This window comes from Pecten maximus, chromosome 18 (assembly GCF_902652985.1).
Source record: "Pecten maximus chromosome 18, xPecMax1.1, whole genome shotgun sequence".
Classification (NCBI taxonomy): Eukaryota; Metazoa; Mollusca; class Bivalvia; order Pectinida; family Pectinidae; genus Pecten; species Pecten maximus.
In genome coordinates this window covers 11,360,769-11,381,197 of record NC_047032.1, presented here as the reverse complement: position 1 = coordinate 11,381,197, position 20,429 = coordinate 11,360,769, and the positions used below count along the sequence as shown (strand labels likewise).

General features: G+C 35.7%; 1 protein-coding gene across 1 annotated transcript in view; it reads left to right on the top strand.

Annotated features, from left to right (window-relative positions):
• LOC117316575 (MAM and LDL-receptor class A domain-containing protein 1-like) overlaps positions 1 to 20,104 on the top strand; it is a 56,366-nt gene extending 36,262 nt beyond the window's left edge. The window contains exons 15-30 of the mRNA XM_033871236.1: positions 1,913 to 2,023; positions 6,112 to 6,203; positions 6,740 to 6,869; positions 7,825 to 8,045; positions 9,331 to 9,412; positions 10,658 to 10,774; positions 11,405 to 11,499; positions 11,819 to 11,951; positions 14,066 to 14,244; positions 15,331 to 15,409; positions 15,591 to 16,166; positions 16,947 to 17,044; positions 17,735 to 17,864; positions 18,943 to 19,134; positions 19,765 to 19,846; positions 19,991 to 20,104. Of these exons, the coding sequence (XP_033727127.1) occupies positions 1,913 to 2,023; positions 6,112 to 6,203; positions 6,740 to 6,869; positions 7,825 to 8,045; positions 9,331 to 9,412; positions 10,658 to 10,774; positions 11,405 to 11,499; positions 11,819 to 11,951; positions 14,066 to 14,244; positions 15,331 to 15,409; positions 15,591 to 16,166; positions 16,947 to 17,044; positions 17,735 to 17,864; positions 18,943 to 18,974 (2,075 nt within the window). The 3' untranslated portion in view covers positions 18,975 to 19,134; positions 19,765 to 19,846; positions 19,991 to 20,104. The remainder of the gene's footprint in view (positions 1 to 1,912; positions 2,024 to 6,111; positions 6,204 to 6,739; positions 6,870 to 7,824; positions 8,046 to 9,330; positions 9,413 to 10,657; positions 10,775 to 11,404; positions 11,500 to 11,818; positions 11,952 to 14,065; positions 14,245 to 15,330; positions 15,410 to 15,590; positions 16,167 to 16,946; positions 17,045 to 17,734; positions 17,865 to 18,942; positions 19,135 to 19,764; positions 19,847 to 19,990) is intronic.
• Positions 20,105 to 20,429: the final 325 nt, after the last annotated feature.

Genomic DNA, 20,429 nt, shown 5'->3' with positions numbered 1-20,429 from the left:
GTCATGGTAACGTATTCATAGTAACCTAGTCATGGAAACATATTCAAAGTAACGTAGTCATGGTTAAGTACATGTATTAAAAATAACGTAGTCATGGTAATGTAGACATAGTAACGCAGTTATGGTAAAGTATTCATAGTAACGTAGTTATGATAACGTATTCATAGTAACGTAGTTATGATAACGTATTCATAGTAACGTAGTTATCGTAACGTATTCATAGTAACGTAGTTATGGTAACGTATTCATAGTAACGTAGTTATCGTAACGTATTCATAGTAACGTATTCATAGTAGCCATGTCAATGTAGACATAGTAACGTAGTCATAGTAATGTAAACATAGTAACGTATTTTTAATAATGTAAACATAGTAACGTAGTTATAGTAATGTAAACATAGTAACGTAGTTATAGTAATGTAAACATAGTAACGTAGTTATAATAATCCAGACTAGTAACGTAGTTATAGTAATGTAAACATAGTAACGTAGTTATAGTAATGTAGAGATAGTAACGTAGTCATAGTAATGTAGAGATAGTAACGTAGTTATAGTAATGTAAACATAGTAACGTAGTTATAGTAATGTAAACATAGTAACGTAGTTATAGTAATGTAAACATAGTAACGTAGTTATAATAATCCAGACTAGTAACGTAGTTATAGTAATGTAAACATAGTACATGTAACGTAGTTATAATAATCCAGACTAGTAACGTAGTTTTAATAATATAAACATAGTAACGTAGTTATAGTAATGTAATCATAGTAACGTAGTTATAGTAATGTAAACATAGTAACGTAGTCATAGTAATGTAGAGATAGTAACGTAGTTATAGTAATGTAGAGATAGTAACGTAGGTAAAGTAATGTAAATATAGTAACGTAGTTATAGTAATGTAAATATAGTAACGTAGTCATAGTAATGTAGAGATAGTAACGTAGTTATAGTAATGTAGAGATAGTAACGTAGGTAAAGTAATGTAAATATAGTAACGTAGTTATAGTAATGTAAATATAGTAACGTAGTTATAGTAATGTAAATATAGTAACGTAGTTATAGTAATGTAAATATAGTAACGTAGTTATAGTAATGTAAATATAGTAACGTAGTTATAGTAATGTAAATATAGTAACGTAGTTGTAGTAATGTAAATGTAGTAACGTAGTTATAATAATGTAAATATAGTAACGTAGTTATAGTAATATAAACATAGTAACGTAGTTATAGTAATGTAAACATAGTAACGTAGTTATAGTAATGTAATCATAGTAACGTAGTTATAGTAATGTAAATGTAGTAACGTAGTTATAGTAATGTAAACATAGTAAAGTAGTTATAGTAATGTAAATATGGTAACGTAGTTTTAATAATGTAAATATAGTAACGTAGTTATAGTAATGTAAATATAGTAACGTAGTTATAATAATGTAAATATAGTAACGTAGTTATAGTAATGTAAATATAGTAACGTAGTTATAGCAATGTAAGCATAGTAACGTAGTCATGGTAATGTAAACATAGTAACGTTGTTATAGTAATGTAAACATAGTAACGTAGTCATGGTAATGTAAACATAGTAACGTAGTCATGGTAATGTAAACATAGTAACGTAGTCATGGTAATGTAAACATAGTAACGTTGTTATAGTAATATAAACATAGTAACGTAGTTATAGTAATGTAAACATAGTAACGTAGTTATAGTAATGTAAACATAGTAACGTTGTTATAGTAATGTAGACATAATAACGTAGTTATAATAATACAGACATAGTAACGTAGTTATAGTAATACAGACATAGTAACGTAGTTATAATAATACAGACATAGTAACGTAGTTATAGTAATACAGACATAGTAACGTATAAATACCAATGTTAAAGATAAAGTAGTCATTATTTTATTTGACAGGCTGTCTTAACAATCCCTGCGTTTACGGCACATGCACTTCAGCAAATGATGGCTCGTACACTTGCGCGTGTGACAGCGGTTTTACAGGCTTAAATTGTGACACTCTCATAGGTAAGTGTACTTATAATGATGGATTATATTAACAATAATAGATCCACTTAGATAACAACTACTGTGTACTGTAGTATCGTGTGTACTGTATCGTGTGTACTGTAGTATCGTGTATACTGTAGTATCGTGTATACTGTAGTACCGTGTATACTGTAGTACCGTGTGTACTGTAGTACCGTGTGTACTGTAGTATCGTGTGTACTGTAGTATCGTGTGTACTGTAGTATCGTGTGTACTGTAGTACCGTGTATACTGTGGTATCGTGTGTACTGTAGTATCGTGTGTACTGTAGTATCGTGTGTATTGTAGTATCGTGTGTACTGTAGTACCGTGTGTACTGTAGTATCGTGTGTACTGTAGTATCGTGTGTACTGTGGTATCGTGTGTACTGTGGTATCGTGTGTACTGTGGTTTCGTGTGTACTGTAGTACCGTGTGTACTGTAGTATCGTGTGTACTGTAGTATCGTGTGTACTGTAGTATCGTGTGTACTGTGGTATCGTGTATACTGTAGTATCGTGTGTACTGTAGTACCGTGTGTACTGTAGTATCGTGTGTACTGTAGTATCGTGTGTACTGTAGTATCGTGTATACTGTGGTATCGTGTATACTGTAGTACCGTGTGTACTGTAATATCGTGTATACTGTAGTATCGTGTATACTGTAGTATCGTGTGTACTGTAGTATCGCGTATACTGTAGTACCGTGTATACTGTAGTATCGTGTGTACTGTAGTATCGTGTATACTGTAGTACCGTGTATACTGTAGTATCGTGTGTACTGTAGTATCGTGTGTACTGTAGTATCGTGTGTACTGTAGTATCGTGTATACTGTAGTATCGTGTGTACTGTAATATCGTGTATACTGTAGTACCGTGTGTACTGTAGTATCGTGTGTACTGTAGTATCGTGTGTACTGTAGTACCGTGTATACTGTAGTATCGTGTATAATGTAGTATCGTGTTTACTGTAGTATCGTGTGTACTGTAGTATCCTGTATACTGTGGTATCGTGTGTACTGTAGTATCGTGTGTAATGTAGTATCGTGTATACTGTAGTACCGTGTGTACTGTAGTACCGTGTGTACTGTAGTATCGTGTGTACTGTAGTATCGTGTATACTGTAGTATCGTGTTTACTGTAGTATCGTGTGTACTTTAGTATCGTGTATACTGTAGTATCGTGTGTACTGTGGTACCGTGTGTACTGTAGTATCGTGTGTACTGTAGTATCGTGTATAATGTAGTATCGTGTATAATGTAGTATCGTGTGTACTGTAGTATCGTGTGTACTGTAGTACCGTGTGTACTGTAGTATCGTGTATACTGTAGTATCGTGTGTACTGTAGTATCGTGTGTACTGTGGTATCGTGTGTACTGTAGTATCGTGTATACTGTAGTACCGTGTGTACTGTAGTATCGTGTATACTGTGGTATCGTGTATACTGTAGTATCGTGTATACTGTATCGTCTGTACTGTAGTATCGTGTATACTGTAGTATCGTGTGTACTGTAGTATCGTGTATACTGTGGTATCGTGTATACTGTAGTATCGTGTGTACTGTAGTACCGTGTTTACTGTAGTATCGTGTATACTGTATTATTGTGTATACTGTAGTATCGTGTGTACTGTAGTATCGTGTGTACTGTAGTATCGTGTGTACTGTAGTATCGTGTATACTGTAGTATCGTGTATACCGTAGTATCGTGTGTACTGTATTATCGTGTATACTGTAGTACCGTGTATACTGTGGTATCGCGTGTACTGTAGTATCGTGTATACTGTAGTACCGTGTATACTGTGGTATCGTGTATACTGTAGTACCGTGTATACTGTGGTACCGTGTGTACTGTAGTACCGTGTATACTGTGGTATCGTGTATACTGTAGTACCGTGTTTACTGTAGTACCGTGTGTACTGTGGTATCGTGTGTACTGTGGTATCGTGTGTACTGTAGTACCGTGTGTACTGTAGTATTGTGTATACTGTAGTACCGTGTATACTGTGGTACCGTGTGTACTGTAGTACCGTGTGTACTGTAGTATCGTGTGTACTGTAGTATCGTGTGTACTGTAGTACCGTGTGTACTGTAGTACCGTGTGTACTGTAGTATTGTGTGTACTGTAGTATCGTGTGTACTGTAGTATCGTGTATACTGTAGTACCGTGTTTACTGTGGTATCGTGTGTACTGTAGTACCGTGTGTACTGTAGTATCGTGTGTACTGTAGTACCGTGTGTACTGTAGTATCGTGTATACTGTAGTACCGTGTATACTGTGGAACCGTGTGTACTGTAGTACCGTGTGTACTGTAGTATCGTGTGTACTGTAGTACCGTGTGTACTGTAGTATTGTGTGTACTGTAGTATCGTGTGTACTGTAGTATCGTGTATACTGTAGTACCGTGTTTACTGTGGTATCGTGTGTACTGTAGTACCGTGTGTACTGTAGTATCGTGTGTACTGTAGTATTGTGTGTACTGTAGTATCGTGTGTACTGTAGTACCGTGTGTACTGTAGTACCGTGTGTACTGTAGTATCGTGTGTACTGTAGTACCGTGTGTACTGTAGTATCGTGTATACTGTGGTATCGTGTGTATGGTAGGATCGTGTATACTGTGGTATCGTGTGTACTGTAGTATCGTGTGTACTGTAGTATCGTGTATACTGTAGTATCGTGTGTACTGTAGTATCGTGTGTACTGTAGTATCGGGTGTACTGTAGTATCCTGTGTACTGTAGTACCGTGTATACTGTGGTACCGTGTGTACTGTAGTACCGTGTATACTGTGGTATCGTGTATACTGTAGTACCGTGTTTACTGTGGTATCGTGTGTACTGTAGTACCGTGTGTACTGTAGTATCGTGTGTACTGTAGTATTGTGTGTACTGTAGTATCGTGTGTACTGTAGTACCGTGTGTACTGTAGTATCGTGTGTACTGTAGTATCGTGTATACTGTAGTACCGTGTGTACTGTAGTATCGTGTATACTGTGGTATCGTGTGTATGGTAGGATCGTGTATACTGTGGTATCGTGTGTACTGTAGTATCGTGTGTACTGTAGTATCGTGTATACTGTAGTATCGTGTGTACTGTAGTATCGTGTGTACTGTAGTATCGGGTGTACTGTAGTATCCTGTGTACTGTAGTATCGTGTATACTGTAGTATCGTGTGTACTGTAGTATCGTGTATACTGTAGTACCGTGTGTACTGTAGTATCGTGTGTACTGTAGTATCGTGTGTACTGTATTGTGTGTACTGTAGTATCGTGTGTACTGTAGTATCGTGTATAATGTAGTATCATGTGTACTGTAGTATCGTGTGTACTGTATTGTGTGTACTGTAGTATCGTGTGTACTGTAGTATCGTGTGTACTGTAGTATCGTGTGTACTGTAGTATCGTGTTTACTGTAGTACCGTGTATACTGTAGTATCGTGTGTACTGTAGTATCGTGTATACTGTAGTATCGTGTGTACTGTAGTATCGTGTATAATGTAGTATCGTGTATACTGTAGTATCGTGTGTACTGTAGTATCGTGTGTACTGTAGTATCGTGTGTACTGTAATATCGTGTGTACTGTAGTATCGTGTATACTGTAGTATCGTGTGTACTGTAATATCGTGTGTACTGTAGTACTGTGTGTACTGTAGTATCGTGTGTACTGTAGTATCGTGTGTACTGTAGTATCGTGTGTACTGTAATATCGTGTGTACTGTAATATCGTGTGTACTGTAGTATCGTGTGTACTGTAGTATCGTGTGTACTGTAATATCGTGTGTACTGTAGTATCGTGTGTACTGTATTGTGTGTACTGTAGTACTGTGTGTACTGTAGTATCGTGTATACTGTTTTATCGTGTGTACTGTGGTATCGTGTGTACTGTAGTATCGTCTGTACTGTAGTACCGTGTGTACTGTGGTATCGTGTGTACTGTAGTATCGTGTGTACTGTAGTATCGCGTGTACTGTAGTATCGTGTATACTGTGGTATCGTGTGTACTGTAGTATCGTGTGTACTGTAGTATCGTGTATACTGTAGTATCGTGTGTACTTTATACGTAATCTTTTATTCAATATGTCTGTTGTACAGGTGATCCGACTATAATATGTGATTTCGAAAGTGGTCAAAGTTGTTTCATGGCTGACGCCCAAGATGATGCCTTCGATTTCACTATAAACACAGTGAGTACCATATATGCCTAACTGTTTACATTAAGGGAGTATATTCTGAAATTTTAAGAATAGAACATTCCAGATGATAGGTCAGAAATGTCTTTGAAAAAAAAAAAAAAATTGTATAAATAACGAGAATTCTGTTAAGATTATTTTTGTACTCCTCGTTGAGTTTATATGTGCCTTAGTGATGGAACACCCGAATATTTGTATAGATTGATGTATTTTACGAAATCAAGTCAGAACTCGAAATTTGCGTATCAGTTTGATCAAAATACGTTCAAAAATGAAGTCGCTTGAGCGATGACAAAATGTGAAAATAGCACCGTTCGAACGACACGCTATATTCCTGAACGAGATCATATAGCTCTTTAATTTCTACAATATTGTTTCTTTGTTAATGTTCATTTGTACTGATATATACACAGTCATCCTTTATAATGAATTCGCTGTTTGTTTTGTCGTGATAATATTTTCATTTAATTCCAAGTAAAAAATGTACATTTTCTATATCTGAATGTAATGACAATGCTTTTTACATCTAGGGATCCACTCCGTCCGTCGGGACTGGACCGTCCGGTGCTTACTCGGGAGTCCAATACCTGTACGCAGAAATGTCTTCACCTCGATCCCAAGGCGAAATCGCCAGGCTCGTATCAAATCTTAACTTTCCAGGTATCCTCATAATAGCTAATTATTCATCAAACGTACATATTTTAGCGGTAATTACTTTTTCAGCTGAAATCATAACTTTAATCTATGACTGCTGGTTACATTTTCTTTACATAGTTTCTACGGCAAGCAGTTTGTGTGTGCTAATTTAAAAATGCGCCAAATATGTTAAAATTCGATTATTCGCTTAAATTTGAGTGCACAAAAAATGTTTTAAAGTACCGCACATGACTTGTGCATGGTATTGTCGAATAAGAAAGTCAATAGACGAAACACGTAGATTTACTAATGTCTTACTATTGAATAAAAAAAAACTTGAATCCTAGAAAATAAATTATTCTTGTTTGGCAGTCGATGTATATCTGACAATTAACTTACTGTTGTTTATCTGCTAATGTTTAAAATGTAACGCTAAAGACAACAAACTGTTGTTTATCTGCTAATGTTTAAAATGTAACGCTAAAGACAACAAACTGTTGTTTATCTGCTAATGTTTAAAATGTAACACTAAAGACAATTAACTTACTGTTGTTTATCTGCTAATGTTTAAAATGTAACGCTAAAGACAATTAACTTACTGTTGTTTATCTGCTAATGTTTAAAATGTAACGCTAAAGACAACAAACTGTTGTTTATCTGCTAATGTTAAAATGTAACGCTAAAGACAATTAACAAACTGTTGTTTATCTATTAATGTTTGAAATGTAACACTAAAGACAATTAACTTACTGTTGTTTATCTGCTAATGTTGAAAATGTAACTCTACAGACAATTAACAAACTGTTGTTTATCTATTAATGTTTGAAATGTAACACTAAAGACATTTAACTTACTGTTGTTTATCAACCTAACTGTGGTTTCTTTCTCAATGTTTGATAGGGAATCTAGGCAAGAACAATATTTCTGGATGATAATCTTTAAAAAGTAAATAACTACATGATATATGTCTATTTTGCAGTCTCAGAAAAATGTTTTTCGTTTTGGTACAACATGAATGGACCGAATGTCGATACTCTCAGACTCAGGGTCACGGGGACGACTTCAAGTCCAATTGGAGAGGAGGGTCAACAAGAAGCTTTTTCTGCAAGCGTCGATCAGACGCTTTGGTCGGAGACCGGAAATCAAGGAGATATTTGGAAAAATACGAAAATAACGATACCTTCGCTAAATAATTTAAAAGTAAATGCCAATACAAAACTTTTTTTTTGTAGCAGTGACTTGAAAACAATAATTTCTATATTAATAGAGATAAAATAGATAAAATGCTTGGTGGGAGAGTAACATCGCAAATGTAACATAATCCTAAATGGGACAGTGACATCGCTAATGTAATAAAATCCTAGTTAGGACAGCGACATCATTTGTTTAAAAAAATCCTAGTTGGCCCAGCGACATCGCTAATGTAATAAACACCGTACCTTTCTGTAGATAAATATTGAGGCTCCAGTAAGCTTGGTATGGACCGTGACATCATAAATGTAAGAAACCCCTTGCTTCTCTGCAGAAAATTATTGAAGCTCTAGTACGCCTAGATGGGACAACGACATGACAAATGTAATAAACCCCCTTACTGTTGAACCCTGGTTGGGACAGCGATATCACTCATGTGATAAAATCTTAGTTGAGAGGGCAACAATGCGAGTGTAATAAAAGCCTAAATGGGACAACGATGTCGCTATTGTAATAAAATACAAGTTGGAACAGCGGAATTGCAAGTGTAATACAATCCTAGTTTAGACCGCGATATCAATAAAGTAATAAAATACTTGTTGGGACAGCCACATCCTTATTGTGAAAAAAATCCTAATTTGGACAGCGACATCGCTAATGTAATAAACCCCCTACCTTTCTGTAGATAAATATTGAGGCTCTAGTAAGATTGGTTTGGACCGCGCCATCATAAATGTAAGAAACCCCTTGCTTCTTTATAGAATATTATTGAAGCTCTCGTACGCCTAGCCTGGATAGCGACATCACAAATGTAATAAACCCCTCACTGTTGAACCCTAGTTGGGACAGCGACATTGCTTATGCAATAAACCCCTTACTATTTAAGGTGTTGTGTTTTTACAGCTACCTCTAACGGTCTTTGACGAGGACCAAATCATTCGAAGCTCCTAGAGAAATCAACTGTTGCGTATCAATATGGCAATACCCGATGAGTTCAGGATTTCTAAAAAAAGAAACGAAACAACAAACTATCTCTATCCGCGAAGTATTTGTTTGTAATTTTATCATCCATGCTTTTCACTTGGGTGACGACAATAATAAATAATTTAATAATAAAAATAAATAAATTGTAAAAAAAAAAAAAAAAAATAGTTCAAAATCATTGACAATGACTTGCCAATAGATGCGGGTACTCCGAACTATTTTCTTCGGAAATTTTACGAAACACATGACTTTTCAATCCTAGTTGATACATCGACATCGCTAATGTAACAAATACCTTTCTTTTTTGTAGATAATAATTGAGGCGCTGGTAGGCTTTAGTTGGGACAGCGACATTGCTATAGACGTCCTTACTATAGAGCCCGGGCCATGTGGTAAGTTATCCAAAGTAACATATCGGTAGATAATTTCAAGTAGGGGCTTACAAAGTAGGAGGTAAATTATTCCAACCAGGGGTTTGTGAAAAATTATTACAAACAGTCGATGAATAACCCCTGTGGGGGCTAAGGACAAGTGATTTCAAAAATGCGGTTGTGATAACCCCATTTGGGGCTTAGGGCAAGTATTTCCAAACAGGTGGTTGTGATAACCCTAGTTGAGGCTTGAGCTTTATGTTAAATTGATGTCGGGAAAATGCTTCACAAATTTTAATTAGATCTTGGTAAAATGCTTCACTTACTTTAATCAGATATCGAGCAAATGCTTCACAAATTTTAATTACAAGTCGGAAAATGCTTCACAAAATTTAATTACCTGTCGGGAAAGTGTTTCACAATTTTAATAAGCTGTCTGGGAAATGCTTCACAAACATTAATTAGATGTGTGGAAGAAAACCTTTACAATCCTATGCTTTATAAAAAGTCTTTTCAAGTCGAAATATTTTAATAAGAATGTACTAATAGTGCGTTTTCCTGATAGATAACACACTTTTGTTAAGTGGTCCTCCCAAAACAAGAAACTTGTGTTAAATAACATTCTTACATAGAGGTACCAGATTGTCACAACAAGGCATAAAATGGCAATCATGGTATAACAAATATATATCTAAAAATGCTCTCGAATTTGACCGCAAGTTACATACCAAATAGAGGCCAAGAACGATATAACGCTTTGAGATGCAATTCATCATTACATGAAAGATAAAAAGAGAAGTTCATAATTTTAGAGGATCATAACAGCTTAAAGTATGCAACGTTTGGTGTAGTATTAAAATCTAAAACAGCCTATTCTTGTCTTCAAACAATCATAATAAGCCTTTGTCAGAAATGTAATATCTTTAATGGTAGCGACCCTGCGCTCATGCATTGACTTGTAAACGAAGCCAATTAATGACTCCAGTTAAAACGAAATATGGTTAAATGTCCATAGTGTTACCACGGAAAAATAACAATTATGGGCTGAGTGTGACTTCAACAGAAACATAAACTAATGTTTCATATTATAATCGATTTTTTATTGCAAGATAATCTATTGGTTTTTTTCCCGGATAACATTATTATTATAATTAATATCGGACATCTAGTTCCGGTAGTTTCTAAGGGACATGTGAGAGGTATATGTTAATTATGAAAATTATTTTTAATATTCATGCGGTCTTCCTTTTGATCTGTTTTGTTCAGTGGTGTCACCATGTGATTCATTGCCATGCCAGAACGGTGGCACGTGCACCGAGGACGGGGCCACGTTCAACTGCACATGTACCTCCTCGTTCGAGGGATCAACTTGCGAGGATCAAGGTAAGAATTTATCACATCTACAAATGTATATAACACAACTTAGAGCTTCATAATAGCATTCTCTCATCCGCGACCAAGAAGTTCCAAGACTTCAGTGTACAACTTAACAGTAACTACACTTTTTATCTAAATAAAGCTACAAAAACGTATAGAAATTATATAGTTTGTGGCACCATACTTACCGTAAATAAAAAGTATCGTCTGTGCTACCATACTTACAAAAAAATATATATAGTTTGTGCCACTATTATTACCGTAAATAAAAGGGATATAGTTTGTTCCACCGTAGTTAATGTAAACAAAAGGGATATAGTTTGTGTTACCATACTTACCGTAAATAAAAAGTATATTGTTTGTGCCACAGTACTTTCCGTAAATAAAAGGATACAGTTTGTACCAACATATTAACAATTGATAAAATGTATATAAATTCTGTAAACATGCTTACATAAATCAAAAGTATATCATTCGTGCCACCATACTTACTATGAATAGCAAGTACATGTATATAGATTTAAAATTATCTTTGTTTCTTGTTCTAATAAAAAAATCCCACAATGCACTTCCAATTCCGTCTAGTAGAATCTTGTTTATATTGATTATCAAACATTTCCCATAATTTGATTCCAGTTCCGGGTACCACCTTAATCTGTGATGCTGAAGCTTTAGAGGATTGCTTTTTGACCTTTACTGACGCTGGTGATTTCCCCTGGACAAGGCTTTTTGTAAGTATCGTTTGATTCACTGAGGAAACAACTTTCATAACGATACATTTGGCTGGTAGTTCCTGGAATGTTATCCGCCAAACTTTGCAAAAGAAAATGCCTGTGATACATATTCAAGGGGTCAAACGTATTAAACAAGTTCTTTTGATAAACAAAAAGGCAAAGAATCATCAAATAAGTGAAAACCAGGTAGTGATGGACGCTTCTTGGTTTTGCAAGGGAAAACAACATACGGGATACTATTTTGTTTTAAGAAGGATGACCTATCGAGTTATTTTTGTTTGGGATATAATCTAACGTATGAGGCTATTTGTTTCAGGGGGAGACACCGTCATTTGACACGGGCCCACTTAATGCTGTTCAAGGACACTACTACCTTTATATAGAGGCGTCATCTCCCCGGAATCCTGGAGACACTGCTGTACTCACAACATCATCCATTAACTTGGCGGGTAATCTATGTTCAGGGAACTCATCACTTCCTGATTAAACGATCTTCAATACTCTAGCGGCTACATTCACGTTTCCTTGCTGCATCTTTGAAATAGCAATTTTTGCGAAAACAAAGGCACTCACAGCTAGCTATTTGATTGCGTGAAAATAAAACACACAAAAAAACAGACCTATCGATGCATTTCTTTTGAAAGTCGTCAAAGTGCGTTGACTTAATTCAAAGCCAGTCAATCTGATAGTATGGCGACATTGAGATTTGTTTGATGTGCATCGTATTATCAAACTAGCTCGTAGGTGAGCCTTCAATATTGCCATGACATGTTCCAGGAGTGCAAAAGTAAACGCAACCTATTGGATATCAAGGAACCTGCGTGTTATACATTTGAACTTGACTATAAGTGGGCAGTGGAAGTTAAACAACTTCCAATTGAGATTTAACAGATTTTCATTTTCTAAAGATCGTTTCTGCGATATCCCCGAAGATGACACTATACTTCTGTAATCATGTCTAAAGACATTTCAGTTTGTACTCTTCATGGAGCCGACTTCACGCATTAGACTTTATGAAAGTCCGTAAAATTGTCACACCTACTTTAGAAAGTATAACAAAAGGATATTCCTCATGCCGACAGAACACAGGCTTTAGCCGGCGGGACGAAACCTAACAATAGGCGGAGTCATGTAGACAGTAAAACAGTAAATAGCTAAAAACAGTAAAACTTTTCTCAGTAAACAAAAAAGAAAGAAAACAAAAACAAAAAAACTAAACAAAACAAAAAAAAAGCCCCCCCCCCCCCCCCCCCCCCCCCCTTAGTTTTGAGACTTAAAAAGACAAAATTGTCAAAAGCTGGGCAATTAAGAGGAAATATGAGAAAAGTACATGACAAACTATCAAAAAGAAATAATACGTATACAATTTATGTGCCAAGATCACCCTAAGATATTTTTTCAAATTTTGTATTACTGTAAATCAGCTTTATTTCAAATAGTATTTATTTTCACATAGTATTTTTTTTCACACAGTATTTATTTTCACATAGTATTTATTTTCACACAGTGTTTATTTTCACATAGTATTTATTTTCACACAGTGTTTATTTTCACATAGTATTTATTTTCACATAGTATTTTTTTCACAGTGTTTATTTTCACATAGTATTTATTTTCACATAGTATTTTTTTCACACAGTGTTTATTTTCACATAGTATTTATTTTCACACAGTATTTATTTTCACATAGTATTTATTTTCACAGTGTTTATTTTCACATAGTATTTTTTTTCACACAGTGTTTATTTTCACATAGTATTTATTTTCACACAGTGTTTATTTTCACATAGTATTTATTTTCACATAGTATTTTTTTCACAGTGTTTATTTTCACATAGTATTTATTTTCACATAGTATTTTTTTCACACAGTGTTTATTTTCACATAGTGTTTATTTTCACACAGTATTTATTTTCACATAGTATTTATTTTCACATAGTATTTATTTTCACAGTGTTTATTTTCACAGTGTTTATTTTCACATAGTATTTTTTTTCACACAGTGTTTATTTTCACATAGTATTTATTTTCACACAGTGTTTATTTTCACATAGTATTTTTTTCACACAGTGTTTATTTTCACATAGTGTTTATTTTCACACAGTATTTATTTTCACATAGTATTTATTTTCACAGTGTTTATTTTCACATAGTATTTTTTTTCACACAGTGTTTATTTCCACATAGTATTTATTTTCACATAGTATTTATTTTCACACAGTATTTATTTTCACATAGTATTTATTTTCGCGTTAATTCGCGAGGAAAGTCTATCATGAATTCAAATTTTTCGCAAATGACACCTTGATTGACTCAAGCTATGGGTTACCGATATAGGACTCTTGAGGAGTACATGATTATAGCTCATCATTGGCCAAAATCATTTCTAGATCAGAGTGCGCAAAATCATGTATTCCCGATACAGGAAAGATCGCGAAATAAAATATTCGCGAAAACTGAATTGTTAAACATAGCATATGTTGTCACTTGTTATTCAGAAAATTTTTCAGGAAGTAAAATCAGGTTTGTTATCTATTGCTGATTCTGTTTTGTTTATTTTCAGTTCAACCGCAATGTTTGCGGTTTTCGTTACATATGTACGGGGCCGCAATGGGAACATTCATTATCAAAATGACGAGTAATGTTACCATTACTCCTGCGGTATTGTTTACACAGTCCGGTAACCAGGGAAACAACTGGGTCCAACATTCTGTCGATATCCCGGCAGAGGCTGGTCTGGAAGTGAGTATAATGTATCCATCTTACCAATAATGTATTAAATTCTCGCCTTTGGGATATTCTAGACTCTTTAAATTCAATCGGGGTGCTTCAGCCGATTCGCTGCGGCCATCTTTAATAAAAGGTATGGTAATCGTAGACTGGATTATCTGCCTGAATGCAATTTCTCTCAGCTAGTTTGTGCTCTTTAATATGGCATCAGACCTCAAAGAAAAATATATATCAGTTGTACAAATCTGGTTTTAACTTCATTTTATAAAACTATTCAAGTCAAAACTTCAGTGAGCTTTAAAGTACCGCATAATATGTATTTTAAGAATTTGTTTTTATTTAAATGTCACCAACCCCTCTATATTATCGGGAAATCCGGAAAGTTACAAAATATCGCGGCCTTATACGTCACCGTGCCATGCCGAATAAATAAACATGGAAACTATGTCAAAATACGTTGAGATCACTGGAACAGATATCTCAAAATTATTTCAAAATGTGTTCATAGCTGCAGCATTTAAGTCAGAAAATGTATTTAGAAATAGTCCTGAAATTTCTGTATGTACGACATTCGTGTAAAACGAACCGGAATTATAAATGGGGGCAGAGGTCATACTAAGGCAGGTCAGGGCCGCCATTTTGATCAGGTTCCTGACCAAGTGGGCACTGATTGGTCAATTTGATCAACAAATTGTTTGTTTGATTTCAGGTTTGTGATTTCTTCTTTTCTTTTCACAATGGTAATAAGATCGATAGCCAAGACCTTATATAATAATTGTTTGAAGCAATGTCAAGCATAGAGTAGAAAAAAAAACTGCGCTGCAGACAATCCAGTCTACTGTAATCGGGACGACCTAGCTAGATTGTCTTTTATTATATCTCTTCACTTCCGTTGCAAAATGATATAATAGACAAGTGACGGATATTATTTCTGGAATCTCAATATAAGAAAAGACTGTAGATATGGGCAAATGACAAATTTCCTTGTAGCATCGTTCATGTCTAAAAGTTGGTATTACATTCTAATATTTATCTCTTTAGTTTTATAGAATTGTGGAGTTATTTTTATCTATTTTTAACAAACTCTTGTTTTTTCAGCTTCAATTTTATGGAATCGTTGGGTCTTCCTTTACGTCCGATATCGCTTTGGACAACATAACTTTGGCAACTGGCACATGTAAGTCATCATGTGAAAATAAATAATCAGATAATCAGTTAATTGAAATAACGCATGCATTTTGTTGGTGACGGATGGAAACTAAATTTAAAGTAGGACAAGAATGATATATCTTGTACATTACTTTAATATATAATTACTAAACATACATTATGATAATTGCTGCAACTATGTTATTTAGGTGATGGTACAACAGCGACCTCAACAATACCAACTACTACAACCACGCCAACTACTACAACCACCCCCACCACTACAACCACGCCAACTACTACAACCACCCCCACCACTACAACAACGCCAACTACTACAACCACGCCCACCACTACAACAACGCCAACTACAACAACCACGCCCACTACTACAACAACCCCAACTACTACAACCACGCCAACTACTACAACCACGCCAACCACTACAACCACACCAACTACTACAACCACGCCAACCACTACAACCACACCAACTACTACAACCACGCCAACCACTACAACCACGCCCACTACTACCACAACACCAACTACTACAACAACGCCAACCACGACAACCACGCCTACTACTACCACAACGCCGACTACTACCACAACGCCGACTACTACAACAACGCCTACTACTACAACACTTACCACAACGACGGGTGCGCCTGGTCAATGTAATCCAAATCCCTGTCAAAATGGAGCCACCTGCTATGATCTGGTGGGATTGGAGTATCTATGTGATTGTGTATTGGGATTTGTCGACAGAAACTGTTCAACTGGTAAGTTTTTGAAAATTTATATTTGTTATAAATCTATAGCCCTTTTACTACAATCATACTATTCATAACATATCGTTAGAACAATAAAAAATGTATGACATTGTTCCAGTCTACATTTCGGAAAGAATGTTACCCCTAGTGATGGTGTATGCTGTTACGTTATCCGTAGTGACACTGTATTGCTTTTTGTTGTTGCGTTACCCCTAGTGACGATGTATGCTTTTTGTTGTCGCGTTACCCCTAGTAACACTGTATTGCTTTTTGTTTTTGCGTTACCCCTAGTGACGGTGTATGTTTTTTGTTGTCGCGTTACCCCTAGTAACATTGTATTGCTTTTTGTTTTTGCGTTATCCCTAGTGACAGTGTATATTTTTGTTGTTGTTGCGCTACCCCTAGTAACACTGTATTGCTTTTTGTTGTTGCGTTACCCCTAGTGACGATGTATGCTTTTTGTTGTCGCGTTACCCCTAGTAACACTGTATTGCTTTTTGTTTTTGCGTTACCCCTAGTGACGATGTATGCTTTTTGTTGTCGCGTTACCCCTAGTAACACTGTATTGCTTTTTGTTTTGTTGCGCTACCCCTAGTGACGGTGTATGCTTTTTGTTGCTGCGTTATCCCTAGTTACACTGTATGTTACCCTTAGTATCGGCATGTGTTTCTTTTGTTGTGTTACCCATTGAGACAAGGTGTGTTTTCTATGATGCAACGATTCCCCTAGTAACGGTATATGGATTTGATGTTGTAGCGTAATATTTGATAACCGTCTATATTTTTTTAGCAATTTCAACTGGGACGACTTTTGATTGTACATTTGAATCGGGGAGCTGCTTCTTAGTGAATGACGGATCTGCCGACTTTACTTTTACGCCTGGATCAGTAAGTAGATTTAATCAACATATACTTTTAAATGAGTACATCTTCTCATTTCTGCATAACCTTCGCCTATTTCTCGTTGGACATAATGTGTGATTTTTGAAATATATATTTCATTATACATGGTCCAATAAGCCCTCTTCTAATTTGCCTAAAATAATTGAAATTAGACGATGGCAAAAGATCAGAAACTATATACATGTTCAGTATAATTAATTACCATCAATCACTGTTACGCCTGGCAACTTCTGAAGCATACACTTTGTGCATACATTACCATATATTGTCCAGGACTATATGAAATACTACTGAAACCGGCATAACCATATAACATATTGCATTCGTACAGTGCCGAGTGTTGTGCTTCACCCTTGCAGGGTTGTGGGTGGTTTCCATTATGTCTTCTGTTAAAGGGGACCTTGGAGAGCCTAAGAGAAATTACATTATATGTTGATTGTAGAAGGTGGCCATTTTCTTCCGTGTCTAATATTAAGGGGACACTGAGACCAAACTATATCTGCTGTCTCCATGGCAACACCTTTCCCTTTCTTTCCTGTTTGCTTTGTCTTTCTCTGCTTTGTTTTCTTCCACAGATGTCATCTTGGCACCCGTCTTTATATTTTCCTAGCTATTACGAGGACATTAAACACATGAAACAAAATTACATTGTATATATATTCTTACTGTGTACAGGGCAGCACACCATCATTGAACACAGGTCCACCGAGCGCTTCTGAAGGCAATTCCTATACATTTGCGGAAATGTCCTTCCCCCGTCAATCTGGAGACATAGCCAGACTCATCTCTAACTTCCCTTCATCATGTAAGTAAATTCAACAGTAATTGTCAGAAATCTATCCTAGCTATGCCAATATGTTCCCCTATTTGTATCAATATTTTACCATTTGGAACCAATATCCCCCCCCCCCCCCCCCCCCCCCCCCTTGTATATCGATGTTTTCCTTTTGGTATACCAATATCTAACCCCTCCAAATAATTAGGCATAGACTTTCGGTGTAAAAATGCAAAGACGTCGCTCTCGGGCAACCAGTAAAATGTAAAAAAAATAATTTAATAACGACTGTTTTACATATTTTCCACTTGTACGTAGTATACAGTGTACATTTAATGGGCAACAAGTGTTTTAGGCCCAAATATAGTTTTGTGTAAAAATGCAAAATAAAAACACTATTTATTGATTTATTTGGTATTTACTTCCATGAGAATTATCATCATAGTAATTTGTAATTTTACCATTAATGAATTTGATTGACAAGTACGAGATCAGTCTATTATTAATCACCCATGTGCTGATTTTCTTTCTTTATAAATACTTCCGCATCCAGTATTGGAATTAAACTGAATTAAACATACGAACCACAAACGTCTGAGAAGTATTAATGTCACAGAAGTCTAGTTCCTCTTGTTATACCACTCTATTACTACATGATATCTGTAAAATGTTCAGTTCACCATGCCCAAATGAGATGATATGCCAAGTACCCATCACAGTTTTACCTTCTAACAAACGTTTATTATTATTTATTATACAACTTCCAAATGATCGGTCTTCTATCGTACAAACAATTATTATTCGTATTATGTTTAACTCATTTGAATATTGGAACGGTTCCTGTGTATTTTTGTACAGTCCTTGCAGGTACCTCTTGTTATCAATATACAATATTTCGTTTTGCCTCGCAATTTCTCATTGACACAATGCCAAGAGGCAGTTGCCACTATACATCATTCTGCCATATCGACTATAACAACATTAAATTCACTGTCCATTGCTTAGATTACGTACATGTACCATTTTGTTAGAGAAACCCATGGCTTCTCTGATATATTTGAGGGTTTATTGTTTACCTGTATAGCATAGCACACCTTTATGTTGACAGTCGGTACACCTGGTGCTTTTGACAACCGTTGACCGATGTCTGACGTTTCAATACTCCATGTTTGGTTCCGGTATGGGGATGCTGTTGGTATCAACAAATTCCACTGGTGATGCGGCCTGGACTCGTTCAGGCGATCAAGGACCAGGATGGAAAATAGGAGCCATAGATATACCTGCATCAACAGATCTAAACGTAATAAATAATTGAGAATTCACTTTGACTTGATACCGTCGAATGTGTAGAATGGTAGACATCATTTAAGCTAGTTGATAAGGGAGCGTAGATTGTATTGATTGCAAGACGTCAACTAATCTAGGTGATATGGAGTCGTAGATTGTATAGAATAGTACACGTCAGCCAAGCTAGTTGATCTGTGCTTATATATTGCATGGAATGGGAGACTTAAACTAAGTTAGATGATATGGAGTTGTAGATTGTATAGATTGCAAGATGTCTTCTAAGCTAAGTGATGTTGGGTCGTACAGTGTATAGAATAGTAGACGCCCACTAAGCTAGGTGATATGGGGTCGTAGATCGTATAGAATAGTAGACGCCCACTAAGCTAGGTGATATGGGGTCGTAAGTGTATAGAATAGTAGACGCCAACTAAGTTAGGTGATGTTGGAATTTAAATTGTACAGAATAGTAGACGCTCACTAAGCTAGGTGATGTGGGGTCGTAGAATGTATAGAATAGGAGACGCCCACTAAGCTAGGTGGTGTTGAGACGTTGATTGTATAGAATAGTAGACTCCCACTAAGCTGGGTGATCATTTGTATTCTTGTCTTTTTTAGAAACATTTTTGTGTGTATTTATTTCCAGATCACATTTGAAGCTGTCCGAGGAACTAGTCCTGAAAGTGACATAGCGTTGGATGACGTTTTGTTAACCGAAGGCTCTTGCGGTGAGTTCACAATTCATCTTCAATGTTTACCGTTTAACTCTGATACATAGGTGTTAACTGTGTTATAATTGTTTTCCGTATTTGTTTATTGCAAACCATCAGTTTTACCTGGATGTTTTCACCTGTATATTTCGTTTGACACAGGTTGCACACCAAATCCCTGTTTCAATGGCGGAGTCTGTGTGGTTTTGAATGCTAATTTCGACACGGAATGTATTTGCCTACCTGGCTACACGGGAACTTTTTGTGAAAATATCGGTAAGTAATCATTATTACTGTCATGATAACTGTCGAAGATCCTAACAAACTTTTTTCAATACTATGTATATTCAATTTCAAGGAAGTACTGTTTCGCGGTTGTCCCAGTTGGATCAGTAAAAAAATGCAACCACGCCTTCTAAACGATCCGCAGCAACCCTTGTATACATTTCTTTGTGAATATTTATATTTATTGTGTGTTTATTTTCGCGTTATATTACAATATCTAGGAATGTATTAAAATGTAATCTACCGAGTACATACACGTATACTTCCAACTAAATAATCCTACGAAAACGACTATAAATGTAAAATTTAAAAATCT